Raw genomic sequence first — 15,500 nt, 5'->3', positions numbered from 1 at the left:
ACATAAAAAGTCCAAATTTTTCTCTTACTTCAGATCCCAAAATCTCTAAAAATCTCTAAGATCAGCTCTGTATATAAATACCAACTATTTTTAAATAATACCTAAACATACACTTTAGACTTCATAATAAAAAAAAAATTGAACGCCGAACTAGTTACCAAACTAGATCTTGTTACATTTCTATATTTATTATTTATTGTAATTTATTTGAGAATCTGTTTGGAAGCAAGGGGACAGAAAATAAATTTACTGTAGAGAAATGCCACAGTAAATCCAACATCCTGTTTTATGAGACCCTACAGTCCTACACTGCTACACACCTACAACCTAAAAGTACATCATCCCTAACCGACTCCATGGTGCATCACCTGTTTGTGGGCCCCACTTGATTGTCTACTAGAGAGCAAGGCACCGATTGATCCATCCAGATTCCAGTTCCAGTTCCAGTTCCAGTGTGTTGGTTCTCCGTTAACTCTGTACCAAGTATTATTGCCTCGACCGCAGCTTCATCCCTTCATCATTATCTCAAAATGCCAATGAGTAATAAATGTAGGGGGGGGGGGGGGGGGGACCAGTTTTGAGTTCAGGAAAGAGAGACGTGGAAGGAAATGCGAATTAACAGCGTAAAGAAAGAAAGAAAAAAAGAAAAAAAAAATAAGAGTAATGTAGAACGTGATTGGTATCACGTGGGATGCATGTGATACCGGGCGGAGAAAACTGTTGCTTAGATTCACTATTAGCGGTATAGCCCAAATCCAATTCATTTCGATTCGACAGTATATCCTGTCGCGCTTCACCGACTTGTGGGTCCCAGAGCAACAATCGGCTTATTTACTGTAGCCCCAATTTATTTTGATTCGAGGCGGTCTGCTTGTCAGTCACTCGCCGTAAGAATGGATTCATTTATTTTTTTTGAAAGAAGCGGCTTAGCCACCGATTTTCATAGAACCGAAAATCATACAATAACCAGTCAATACCAATCAGACAAGAGCAAAACAAAACAACACATATAAACCTCCTACAACTAAGCATAACCAAAATAAGTAAACAACAAAGTAACAAGCTATAACAACACCACAAAACACCATAGAAATGCCAATAGTCAAAAAAGACCCTGTACGCCTAATTGGCAGAGGATATGGAGGAGCTGGAATCTGACATGTCATCCATCAAAGCTATCCTTGGTCCATGCATAAGGGTTGAATCCTGTGTAACCTCCATGGAAACCGTAGTAGAACCTATCAGGTCCTTCAAATCAGAAGATAAGATTAGATTAAGGTGAGATGTAAGATTAGACTTTTGATTCGTAGCCCAAAAGTTAGCTACAACAATTATCTTGGCTCCTAAAACCTGTACATTGGATATATGACATGCATTAAATAGGATTCTGTTTCGATCTAGCCATATGTTCCATAGAACAGCCCCCCGAATTATCTCAACAAGATTAGCATCTTTGAGAGGGATACAATAATCTAGATCCCATAAATCAACAACATAAGCACATACAAAAACAAACCTATTATGCGTAGCAATCCAATTCCATATAGATCTAGCAAAATGACAATTGACAAATGAATGATCAACAGACTCTATCTCTGAACAGTATACACATTGCAAATGACCAGACCACCCCCTTCTACTAAGGTTATCTCTTGTTAAAACCCTATTTTGCTTAACTAACCATAAAAAAATTTAATTTTGAGGGGGATGGTAGCAGTCCATATACTCTTAAATTCAAGATTATGAACCCCACCATAGTCAAGCCAACTATAAAATGAATGCACTGTGAAATTACCATGCGGAGTCCATCTCCACAATATCTGATCTGGTATGTTATTCAACCTATAACTCGAAAATTGGTCAACTAAAGAGCACCATTCTATAAGATAGTCCCCATGTAACTGTCTCGCAAATTCTAAGTTAATAAAGGCACCTGACAAAACCTCATGCACAGTGATATATTTATTATAAGTAATCTGAAACAGATTAGGATATTCATCAAAAAGAACAATCTCACCATGCCATTTATCTAACCAGAATCTAACATTCTTATCATTACCCACCTTCCAATAAGAACCAACCTGCACAAGATGGATAATTTTCAGAATACCTGACCATAAAGATGATTTAGTTCGCATCTGACCTGTACTGCTATATTTGTCAAGTAAGATAAGCTTCCATGTACCTGTAACTCTTGAATCATAAAATCTAAATAACCACTCAGATAACAAAGCTGCATTCATTCTCTGTAAATCTAATACACCTAAGCCCCCCTGATTTTTACTCCTACAAACTTGATCCCAAGCTATCAGAGAGTGTTTTTTCCTCACAGTATTACCTCCAAACCATAAAAATTTTCTCCTAATTCTATCAATCTTAATTCTCACCTTACTAGACATATTATAAAGAGATAGCCAATATAATGGTATCGAATGGATTCATTTATAGGACTGACAAAATAACATTGTGATTTGTTTGAAATCCGTTAAGAATTTGAAATTAGTTTGTTTGATTCTAATTTGTTCTAGCATGGACGAGTTTAAATTTGACTCAGCTCGAATTGTGCTGACTCGACTTGAGGATTGTTCTTCAGTTTATTAAGGAGAAGATGGAATTACTTTCTTCTTCTTTTTTTGACATTTTTACTATTTCTATTTATGCCTATTACGAGTAGGGGTGAAAACGGAGTGGATACGCAGCGGATAATGCTGATACTATATCCGTATCCGTTGGATAATAAGCGGATACAAATACGGATAGTAAATGGATATCAAAATTCAAAATCAAATCCGCCTTAAACGGATACGGATACAGAATGGATGTCCACATATACGAATTCGAATACAGCTATAAAACGAATAATGATCGGATAATTAAGATATATAAATTTCTAAGATACAAATATTAATTAAAACATTAAATATAAATATTAATGAACTTACAAGAGACGGGAGATAATTTATTCATATAATATATATATCAAATAAATTAATGATAACAAAAGATGTTGTGATCTAGTGGTTTGAAGCTTAGTTCAAAGGCTTTGAGATGGGACTCCCATCATGGGAGAACATAGGTCCAAATTCCACCTATAGCAAATATTAATTCCTCTTTTATATGGGTCCGACCTTGAGATGGGAGGACATGGGTCTGCCGAATAATCCGGCTCCGTTTTCACCCCTAATTACGAGAGATTGCAACTAATTGAAACAAGAAGATGAAAATATACTTCTGACTTGTAGTCTATGCGTAACTCATAGCACAAAATTGATAACAAAATTTGATCCACACGAGACTCACAGCAAGAATGAAATATTAACGAGCTAGCACGATTCGAATCGTGATTGACTCGACTAAAATCAAAATCAGCTCAACTTCACTCGTTCTATAAACCAAGTTCAAATTTTGCAAAACACAGGTGAGTTCAAAAATATGGGCCTATTTCTTCTTTGCAGGATATTGGCAATTATGGAAGAATCGAAACAGAATTATCTTTGATGGCAAGAGTACTGATCCGAGAATAGTTGCAGATAAGGGAATCGTATCCTTTGCGGAGTATCTTCTACGGAGCTGTGCAGAATTTTTAATTTGGTTCGTTCGTTTTGAATCGAGCGGACCAGATCAGATCTTTTCTGAATTGAAAAAATTCTCAAAATTTACCCTGCCCTCTTTCTGCCCGCTCGATTCAAAACGAACAGACCAGATTAAAAGCTCCGCAGAGAATACGCTTCCTGCAATAAGCCATGCGGGAAGTTAGGCTATGGATGAAACACTGCTGAGATCTTCTAGGGGAGCGGGGATTTAGTTTGAGATGTTTAGCTTTTGAAGTCTTATTATTTAGTTTGAGGTGTTCAGATTTTGAGATCTTAAAATTGTGGTTTTTTTTTTTGTATGAATGATGAACTGTTGTATTTTTCTGATAGTCACTATCAGAGTTTCAAAAATAAATAAATTATGTGACTCGTTTACAACTGTATCCGTGCCCGTGTTGTAAATAACAATATCAGCTCATTGTTGGACAAACAGGGCACTGCCAAATAATTAATTAAAAATAATAAAAAATAATCAACTAATTAATTATAAAATTCCGTAATAATTTGATTATTGTCAATAACTAATCAAACAATTAATCGGCTTAAACAACCGTTTTACAACACTGATCCGTGCATAGTGTAGCCGTTGATTACGCAAGACGGCAAGAGATACATACAAAACAAGAGCAGCACATTGATTGTGCCATGCGGCAGCTCCAGTAGGTAATAGGCGGTAGCAGAATTACAAACCTTGGGCTGAAAATGGGCCTGGGTAATTGATTTACAGGCCTTGGCCTAATTTACAGAGTAGGAATGTTGGATACTTGATGTATAATTCTGTACGAGGACGGTTCAAATTCCTCTATTTTTTGTGCCTCAATCGTATCTTTATTTTTTAAAACTTTAATAATTTAAGATTTAAAATTTAAAAGTCAAAATAAAACCGTTAGATGTGATCTATGTTATTTTCTCTATGTGCTCATAAAAAATTATCATATTTCAATTTTGTTTTTTATGTGAATCAATAAGTTCAAAAATCAACGTCTAGAAATCATTCAAATTAATGCATTTTTTACAAGCTCTTGATGACAATCAAAATAAAATTGAAATGTCATAATTTTTACATGTGCATAGATAAAATAATGTAGATCATATTCAATGGTTTTATTTTGATTTTTAAGTTTTAAATTTTGAATTATTAAAGTTTTAAAAAATAGAGACATAGTGGAGACACCAAAAATAGAGGCATTTGAACCCTCCTCATTATGTACAGACTACTTTCAAAGTTCAAAACGGAGACAAAATCAAGTTTGTAGAAAATAGACTAAGAATTAAAATATAATTAATTTTTTACCTTTTCATTTAATATGCCCGGGGCAACTTTTAGTTGACATTTTTATGTTAGATAGAACCTTTTATGATGGTACAAAAATAATTTTTCTTTACATTACTTTACACTTGATTTCATGTTAATGAGTTTCTTTGGGAAGTTAAGCTAGAAAGAAGAATATGAAAAGAAAAGATCATGTATGGAATTGTATGCCAAAATTATTGTATCCACATTATTCCTTCTTAAATTAAATCTTAGTTTATTAATTTTTTTTTTGTTCATAGTAAAAGAATAAAGAAACATTTATTTATTTCACTAAACTCTGTATCTAGTGAAGGACAACTCATAAAATGCACAGTAAGTTAATTATTCTAAAAATAATTACAAATATTTTTTTCACTTATTCTAAAATGGTATAACGATAGTCTAGAATTCAATATTAAACTTGCATTAAACAAAACAAATGGAGCGTATTTACCATTTTAATTTACTTGTACATTAGCTAGTAGTTAATGCAAAATTGTTTGTTTTTATGCAACGCACAAGCAATAAAATGAAAATAAAAGATATATGATTTATACAAACCAGCGAAATTAATATCATACTCAAAATATAGGATAGTGAGCATAATTTAATTTTTTTTTTCTCAGTTTTACATGACGAGACCTTTGCATCTTTAATTATAGCATATACTCAAAAATTATGTTGTATTTCATCTATTTTCAAAGAAATATATTCAATATTTCTAATATTTCAATACAAAAAGTAAAAAAAATTAAAAAAATTTTGTTTTACAAAAAAAAAAAAAGAAAAAAAAAGAAGCAAAAACTCCAAATTCCGGTAATTCATTAACCGAACCTATGACCGGTTATTCAATAACCAAACATTTTTCCTATTTCCGGTTATCCATTAACCGGACCTCATCTCCATTTCCGGGCACCCAGTCAGCGGAAATAAATGCCAAATCCGGTTATTTGGTAACCGGATTGGCTAGATTTCGAAATCCAATCCAAACTAGGGTAGATTTCGTAATTTGTTATTTTTTTTGGGCATTTATAAAAATTTCGGTTATAAAACCGACTTAAATATAAATAAATTATCAAAAACATATTTTGTATCTTGTATCCCTTTTGTCATTTCACAAATCAAAACATATCTCTAGAATAACATGTTTTATTTAGTTGAAGTTTTCAAATAGGAATTTTAAAATAAGTTTGCGATCTAACATTTTAGACAAAAACAATCCAGTATATTACATGTTTGATATTGAGAATAAAATATTTTTAAAGAAAATTGAAGATCTAGCCCACATTTATATATTAAATAGAATTCGTAACGAGAGTGGTAACCACCAAAATAAAAAAAAAAAAAGGGAAGATTTTGCTCAAAACAGTTGAACATAAATAGAAAACAGAATGTGAAAAAAGTAAACCAAGGAAATAAAACATGGAAAAATAAAAACAAACACTAAAACAAAGCAAAAAACAGATAATTTGGTTTGCTCCAATAAAAACAAATACTAAAATAAAACAAACACCAAAATGAAATTGAGAATAAACTTTTTTCTCATAACTTGGTTTGCTCCAATAACTTAGTATTTATATCTTTTAATTGACACGGGCTTGATTTTCTCATAACTTGGTTTTGCTCAAAACATGTAGCTTGAATATATTTTTGCCCGAAATTTTTATTAATATATATGTAAAATTAATAAATAATTTACAAATCTAGACATTAGTGCACTGGATTTCAAAATATGTCCAAACCGGAGATTAAATTTCCGATTTCATACAAACTTTCTACAAAAATTTTCTGGTTCTAGGCAGTCCGAAACTGGAGATTAAATTCTCGGTTCTAAGAACCGGAGGTTAAATCTCCAGTTCTAAGTTTTTTTTTAATTAAACAGAAATGTTTATAGTTTATTTTTTGTATTGAAATATTAGAAATATTTTATTTATTTCATTGAGAAATAGATGTAATACTATATAATTTGATGTATTAGAAAGACTGTGACAAATAATCCGGATCAACATTTTTCAGACCGGATTTTTTGCGGCCGTAAGAAAAATTGAAATATTTCTCTGTATTATTGGAAAAAAAAATTTAATCTGACTTATTGATTCTGATTTAAAAGTTATTTCTAGGTAAATAAAAAAATATAGTGATCCTTCTATTTTTGAAAAAACCAAAATTATCTCTGACAATATCTGACAAAAAATTTATCGGAGAACTTTTTTCTCACAAACTTTTTTGTTTTTTTGAAAATAGAAGAATTACAATATTTTTTGTATTTATCTAGAAGTAACTTTTAAATTGGAATAAATAATTTTTAAAGGAAGGAGTCACATTAAAATAGTAGATTTATTTAGAAATTTATTAAATAATTTGTTGGAAAGGAAATTTTTTTTTTTCATACACTGGAATGAACTAAATCACTAATTCAATTCTTTTAGACATTTTCTAAAAGATTAAATTATTGATTCAGTTCTTTTGAGTATATTTTAGAGGAGGGATCAAGTTACAACAAGCATTTTTTATATTTTCAAAGTCCAAATCATCAATCCAAATCGTTAGATGTGATCTCTATAATAAAATGTGTTTGGAGACCAAATTTTACATTTTTTGGAATTTTTTTACAATTTATTAAGATGGGTACGAAATTCAATGGTCTGAATTTAACTAGTTTTTGTACCTATCTTAATAAATAGTAAAAAAATTCTAAAAAATGTTAAATTTGATCTCCGATCACATTTTATAGTAGATATCACATCTAACGGTTTGGATTGACGATTTGGACTTTGAAAATGTAGAAAATACTTATTGTAACTTGTTGTAACTTGATCCCTCCTCTTTTAACAAACCGAATTATTGTTGAAGAATAAGATCTACATACAAACTATAAAAAAAACCAAATCAATGAGTCAGCTTATTTTGAAAATGCTCAAAGGAACGAATCAATTATTCGTTCTTTATGTGACATCACAAGAAATTTTAAAGTTTTTGATTATTTATAAATTAATTAATACATCGTGGCATGGTGCAAGCGTAGTAGTGTGTGAATCACAAAGTATGCGGACTGGTCGGTGGAATGATGCATAGGATTAAAATAAAAATGTTCCAGGTCAATGTTCGAATTCGGGTCAAACAGAGTGCGTACGGATATAATTGCGCCCAAACCCGTAACCGTAAGCATGATGTTCCTTATCGAATCTGCCCAGGGGCTTTTCCCTTTTCTTCTTCTTTCAAACAAGAATCATTTATCGAATCCATATCTTCTACGTTAATGCACCGTTTGAGTTTATTTTCTCGGCCGTGTGATCTCTCATTTTGGACCAATCTGGCGACGTCTATAACGCACGGGACTTTTAATATTAGTGCGGATTTAAATCGAACGGTAGAGATCTTAACTCAAACGGTGCGTTAATGCAGAGGATCTGAATTCCCTTAGGCATTCTTTTATCAAACTCAAGCTAACTCAACTGTGATCTGTGAACAGCGTTGACTATTGTAGCAAAGAACGGGTCGGGTTTCTCCTTCCCATGGAATGGGAAAAAGAAACCAGTCAAACCACCTCCCTCTTCAAGCTCTCTTTCATGCTACCTCTCTCCTTTCCATCTACACCACTGATCTCTGCTCCAATTTCTCCATTAAGAGGTACTCTCAAAAAGTGACTCTCAATTTAGTACAATTTACGCTACTTGCTTCTTTATTTTGCACCGTAATATCTCACATGCTGTGCTGGTCACAGGATGGAAGCACCAACTTTCACGGATGAAGAATGGCCTATGGTGGAAAGAAATGGGACCCAGCTACTGACAAAGAACGAACCTTTCGTGATTCACGGGTTCAATACATACTGGTTGATGGTGTTTGCGGTCGATCCGGAAACCAGGCACAAGGTCAGTGATGTCTTTTCTGAGGCGAAAGAAATAGGGCTGAACACGTGTCGCACTTGGGCATTTAATGATGGAGGATGGAGAGCTCTTCAGGTTTCACCATTTAACTACGACGAGGAGGTGTTCCAGGTATGCGCTCCAAGAACACTCCAAGTGTTCGATGATTTGTCTCAGTGAAGTTGGTTCAGTGTGATTAATCGTAATTGACTCAAAAATTATATGTCATGTGCTTGGATATGAATTTATTTACAGTATTTTTTAATATTTTTGTCTACACTTGGAACTTGGAAGGAAACATTATCTAGCATTTGTTTTTGGGAAATTGGGTACAGGTCGGTACAAACTTCATACCATTAGCATGCTTAAAAATTAAAATTATCTTTCTGGAACCTCTCCTAAACACAAATCAGAAATCATAGAAAGAAGTAACGGCCCACCAAATACGTGTCAGTATGATTCAACAATAGAGTGCAATACTTCAGTGGTAGGGTGCTGGAATTGGATATTATAATCCTTTAGTGGAAGTGTGGAACACTTTTCTGGCACTACAATGTTCCTCAAAATCAAGGTCCAGTTTGATTTTTTGTAGATTTATTTTCAGTAAATATTAATTAGATAATTTCTTACTTAGGGATTGGATTTTGTGGTGAGCGAGGCAAGGAAACATAACATAAGGCTGATACTTCCTCTGTGTAATAATTGGGAAGATTATGGGGGTAAGTCTCAGTACATCAAGTGGGGCCAGTCGTCAGGTCTTGATCTTACTTCTGATGATGAGTTCTTCTCTAATGATACTCTCAAAGACTACTACAAAGCCTTTGTTGAGGTATCAGTTTACCTCGTTCTTTTCATAATTTCTCTCAAATTTCAGTTCTTACTCTTATTATATTCTTTTAATTTTTATTTCTTTTTTTGTATCAGGCTGTTCTGACAAGAAAAAATACGATAACAAATATAGAATATAAGAATGATGCAACCATACTAGCATGGGAGTTAATTAATGAGCCGAGATGTCCTTCAGATCCTTCTGGTGATATACTACAGGTGATTCAATTATCAATTTTTTTACGAAACTGCCCCTACTCACTTGAAAATTGAGATATTAAAGTCTTTACCGTCATTGTTTGTATTATAAAATAGTGTATGTTTTTTTGTGCAGTAAATCGCTCTTTTTATATATCCACTTTAAATCTATTTGACGCTGGTTCTTTAAAATCGGTCATTTCGTATAGGCATGGATAGAAGAGATGGCAGCTTATGTGAAGTCAATCGACCAAATTCATCTGGTTTCAATTGGTTTAGAAGGATTTTATGGACCGTCTACACCTGAACTATTGGAATTAAACCCTGAAGAATTTGCTGGGGTGGCTGGTACTGATTTCATAAGAAATCACCAAGCTCCCGGTATTGACCTGGCTTCTGTTCATATCTACCCTGACACTTGGTACGTTATACTTTCACCTGTTGCAAGTTTTTAAAATCGCTGAGATCAAACAAATTTCCTACTATCAATACTTGATTAAGGTTAATTTTGGTCACTTTTCGATATCAAAACAACAAGATATTCACAGTACTGTTGTACCCAGTAAATTAAATGAAGGGGCTCTTTTGCAAATAAATAAAATGAAAGGTGTTTACAATTCGTCAATTAGTTACTAGTTTTTTTTTTTCCTTTTTTTTCTCTGAAAAGGTTATCGCACTGTGACCACGACGATCATATCAAATTCGTTCAAAAATGGATGGAGCAGCACATGTCAGATTGCAAAGACCGACTCAAGATGCCAATTGTATTCAGCGAGTTTGGGATCTCTATAAGAGATGATAGATTCTGCTCTGACTTTAGAGAATTGTTCATGGACACAGTGTACGGTGCTTTCATGCACTCCATAGAGGCAGGTGGGCCCGGGGGTGGTTGTGTTCTCTGGCAGCTTTTTCCGGAAGGTGCTGAGCATATGGATGATGGGTATGCTGTTGTCCTCGCAAAATATCCTTCCACTTATAGCTTGTTGTCTTTGCAATCTAAGAGGCTTTGTGAAATGTGATTGTTCACTATCTTAGGAGTTCATTTTTTAGTTCAATTATATACGCATCGTACTGCTCTATTTAATTATGTTGAGTTTATGACAGTACAATTTTTTTTTTTTTTGCATTCAGTTTTAAGGATGAGATTCATGAGAACATACACAAAATAATAGCTTGTGCCTGTTGTTGAAACTTGAAAGAAATTTGGAAGTTAATACTTGATTGTGATATAGTACCTAACTTCTTGTTCATAAACTCCTGTGATAAACTTTCGTTTAGAAAGAAGCATATGAAAAGAAAGGAACACATAGTGAACACTGGTTTGTTGTAAGAAGTTTTTAAATTAAAACTTATTTTGGTGTTTGCATCTTTTTTTATTTTTTTTGTTTAAAGATATATAAAGAAAATATTTATTTTCTTCCTCAAGTATCATTTTTGTTCATTACATCCAGTGTTCTAAATAGCGCACTATATTGTTTTTGGACCCTAAACGCTACGCTATGGTATCAAAACGCGTTATTTGAGCTATGGACGCTATAGCGGTAATAGCAGTCCGCTATAGCGCATAGCGTGTAGCGCAAATAGCGTGTGCTATGCAACATAAGCTGTTTTTTTTTTCTTTTTCTTTTCAATTTATATGGGTTTTAAATAAAGGCTCAGATTGGATTTTAACTGTGATTTTTTTTTTTTGCAATTAACGTACTAAGTTTTATAGTAAATTATTAATTATTAAATGAGAGATTCATCAAACGAAATCAAATAAGAAAGCTACAACGCGTTATGCAATATGAGCTGTTTTTTTTTTTTTTTCAATTTATATGAGCTTTAAATAAAGGCTCAGATTGAATATATTAAGATATTTCTTGAAGTAACAAAATGATACTTACTATATAGTAGTTTGAATATTTTGAATAGATTAAGATAATTAATTATGCTATGATGTCTAGGTTATTTTGAAATTAAAATAGAAAAAAGATATATTATGTCATAATGCTGAATATATTTTGAATAGAAAAAGATCGACAGTTTATGATATTAGTTACTATGGATATTTTGAGTCACAATTTGGACTTTGTATTGGTTCAATATGAATATTATAATTTTTTAATCAATTTGATGTTATTTATTGTTATATGAGACTTAGATAATGTTGATATTTAGTACAAATATATGATATAATTTTTATAAAAATAAAAAAACGCTATGTGGCATAGTTTTCGCTATAGCGACGCTATTCGCTATAGCTTGTTTTTTCGGCTTCCCGCTATGACGCGATAAACACTGTTTAGAACCTTGATTACAACAAAGTTCAACAATCCAGCTCCTCAAGTACTTTTTTCATTTAGTGGCCGATTTCAATTATGAGTACCAAAACAAATTTAAATTATAAAAAATAAGACATGAAGAACCGTATATGTGATATCTTTTATTATGATTGCATGTAAATTAAATTTAGAACATAATTTGTCCATCCAATTTGGGTTTGCTCCAATGACTTGCAGAAATATTATGTGTATTAAGCGTATTTTTCTTTTTAATTGACTTGTTCATTAGCAGTTAGATTGTTTATGTGTATGAAAGTTATATTTGCCTCTGTATATTGCATACATATTTTATTTGTACGGTTCAAACTAACTTGATGTCCATCAAAGAAACCAATACCTGCCATGCTGCTTTTTCTTAATTAAAGAAATATGATTTGTTGATATTTACATCCATGCGTATTGTGATTGAATAAATATATAATTTTGTGATGACAGCATGTATGTCCTAATTCTAAATTTCTAATTGAAAATCAATTGTAAATATGGACGAAGCAATTATATATAACATTAATTGTAAAGCTGTAGGCCAATTATATGATTTGAATACCCAACAATTTTAAATTTCATATGCATTTACCTGCATGCAGGGTTGCTAAACTAAAAATTACAAATTTAATATCTTCAATAGCTAGGATCCATCGAGAATAAATCTTTTCTGGCGAAATAATTTTTTTTATTGAACATGTTAGCAAAGGAAAAGAAATTTATGGTAAAATATTTAATGGGTTCCACAAATTGAATTTGGGATGACTTACAAAATAAAAATGGTAACAGCTTGAACATGTTAAGTGGTTGCTGTTGGCTTTTAAGAACAGTTCTGGGTTTGAAAATAAACTATGCCAAAAGTGATTTGTACCCTTTGAATTTATCGGATGATGCTAGTCGAATGTTTGCTAACGTGTTAGGTTGTAAATTGACACAACTACCTATAACTTACCTATATATATATATATATATATTTTTTTTTTTAATGAAATATAACTTACCTATAGGTGTCCCGATTAAGGGCAGAGGATTGACAATTGTTCGTAGACAAAATCGAAAAGCGTTTACAATATTGAAAAGTAATTTACTATCTCTTGGAGGTAGAGTTATTTTATTAAATTCTTTAATTTCATCAATATCTCTTTGTTGGTTATCGGTTTTTACTTTTTAGGATACCCATCAAAATGAGGAAAAAAATAGATCGAATAAGACGTCAACAACTTTTATGACAAGGTACTTAATTCCGATAAGAAAAACTTTCACTCAATCTATTCATATTCCCCAACTGAGTTTTAATCTCAGCTATTCAATAATTTTTTTTTTTTATAATAAGGCTAATGCCCACTTCATTGAAGCAAGAAAAGTAACTTACATCCCGAGTCTCAAAATGAATTAGCTAATAAAGGAAACTACAAAAACCCGAGTAAGAATGTCCATCACAAAACATATAAGCTGGGAAAACAAACCACATATAGCTAGTATCAAAATCATATCTAAGCCACACAAGGGCTGGGGTAAAACAGCAACACAAAAAATTGGCTTCAAACAGCTGAAACAACTCAAAACATGGGGACGTCTCCATATGGAACGATCTGGTGCCCTGGGTCTTCATCAGATGGATGGTGCTCGTCAGTCCCTTCTTCAGCAGGGTGCCAGCTGGCCAAAGGCAGAACATCCAGTGTTGGCGGCAGCCATATTGCTATTGCTTCCTGAACCTGTGGTTTGACAGCCCCTGTCCAATAATGAATAAGAGAGAGTATAAGTAAAATTATTTGGCGAATAGATTTCCTCTTACCTCCTTGAAAGCAGAGCTCATTCCTATATTTCCAGATTGTCCAACTAACTGCACTGAATACAAGTAACAACGCATGTTTATGAGTAGGAGGTAATTGTCGAGCAAAATGAGTAATATCTGACATTGTAACCCAGGTATGACTAACATCTTGGCAGGCCCCCATATAAAACCAAACTTGTTTTGCTATTGGACAAGAGACAAACAAATGGTTACTAGTTTCAGGTTGATCACAAAATTGACATTTATCAGTCCCTTGCCACCCTTTTTTTATGAGATTATTAGTTGTCAGTATCCTATTCTTGCAAGCTAACCACATGAAAATTCTGATCTTGAGTGGTACAGGAGTTCTCCACCATAACATGGCATTTCTAGGTTTGACCCCTCTAAAATTAAGAAATTGATATAAGGATCTAACTGTGTAAATTCCTTTAGGGTCCCAACGCCAACTAAGTTTGTCATCCAAGTGTGTAAAAGACAAGTGGCTAATAATTTCTAACAATTCTAGCCATTCAGTGTATAGTACTCCATAGAGTGATCGTCTAAATTTGAGAGCCCTCCCTTGAGAATTAATAACTTGTTGAAGAGAAATGTCACTGTTAGAACAAATTTCAAATAAGTAAGGGTATCTAGAAGACATACTACAGTGCTGGTACCATATATCGGTCCAAAACATAACAGAAGTTTGGCTACCTGGGGTATATTCTACACTAGAGGAACCTAAGTGTTGTAACGAAGTAAGTGCTGTCCAAAATTCAGATTTGTGCAAGGTATAGTTTGAGTAATATTTGGTAATAATCAGGTACTTCCATGCACTTGTATAATTCGGATCTTTCAATTTCCATCACCATTTCAAAAGTAATGCGATATTCATTTGTCTAAGGTCCAAAATCCCCAAGCCCCCAAATTCTTTGGCTAGACATACGGTTTGCCAATTAAGTAAGGAATACTTTTTCCGTACTGTAGTACCTTGCCAAAGGAAACGACATCTAATTTGATCAATTTTTTTTATCACAAAAACAGGGATTTTGTACACTGATAGAAAGTACAGTGGTACTGCAGAGAGGACTGAATTGAGCAAAATGACTCTTCCTCCCAAAGATAGTAAACTACCTTTCCAATTTTGGAGTTTTTTCTCAATTTTATCAATGAGGAAAAACCAATTAGATTTTTTCAGTTTGCGAGTATGTAAAGGTATACCTAAATACTGCAAAGGGAAAGAGGCTGGTTTGCATTGAAAAAGTTGGGCATATGTATCTATATCACCTAAGTTGATAGGATACATAGAGGTTTTAGCGTAGTTGACTTTGATACCAGACAAGGCTTCAAATGCAAATAAAGTCCACCACGCTCTCTCTATGTTATGCTCATCTGCCTTTAAGAAGATTATTGTGTCAAGAATTAAGCAATAATTTTAATAATTAAGCAATCTCAACAAAAACCCCATTAATGAATTCTTCCAAATTGAGTTTTACCACCGTTGACATACCCCTACTAAATTATATATACGTTAAGACTTTTTAGGTGTTGATTTCAAGGACCTTTGTAACTCAGCAATTCATAACATATAAACAATCTACAATCTAGCATAGTAGATTGAAATTTTTTTACAAAATT

At 32.9% G+C, this 15,500-nt stretch overlaps 1 protein-coding gene across 1 annotated transcript; it reads left to right on the top strand.

The window, feature by feature from the left end:
• The first annotated feature begins 8,358 nt into the window (after positions 1-8,358).
• LOC144575013 (mannan endo-1,4-beta-mannosidase 8-like) lies at positions 8,359-11,007 on the top strand. Its single transcript, XM_078325128.1, has 6 exons — positions 8,359-8,517; positions 8,612-8,888; positions 9,391-9,585; positions 9,681-9,803; positions 9,992-10,203; positions 10,450-11,007. The coding sequence occupies exons 1-6, from the start codon at positions 8,408-8,410 to the stop codon at positions 10,799-10,801; spliced, it is 1,269 nt and encodes a 422-aa protein (XP_078181254.1). The 5' UTR covers positions 8,359-8,407; the 3' UTR covers positions 10,802-11,007.
• The last annotated feature ends 4,493 nt before the right edge of the window (positions 11,008-15,500 follow it).

This window comes from Carex rostrata, chromosome 23, assembly GCF_964058835.1.
Source record: "Carex rostrata chromosome 23, lpCarRost1.2, whole genome shotgun sequence".
Classification (NCBI taxonomy): Eukaryota; Viridiplantae; Streptophyta; class Magnoliopsida; order Poales; family Cyperaceae; genus Carex; species Carex rostrata.
This window is presented reverse-complemented; position numbering and strand designations above follow the sequence as displayed.

Excerpts from the sequence above, each read along its gene's own strand:
- LOC144575013 (XM_078325128.1), top strand. The coding sequence starts at position 8,408 with ATGGGAAAAAGAAACCAGTCAAACCACCTCCCTCTTCAAGCTCTCTTT. Across the intron at positions 9,586-9,680 it reads ACTACAAAGCCTTTGTTGAG|GCTGTTCTGACAAGAAAAAA; the intron begins GTATCAGTTTAC and ends TTTTTGTATCAG. Across the intron at positions 9,804-9,991 it reads CTTCTGGTGATATACTACAG|GCATGGATAGAAGAGATGGC; the intron begins GTGATTCAATTA and ends CATTTCGTATAG.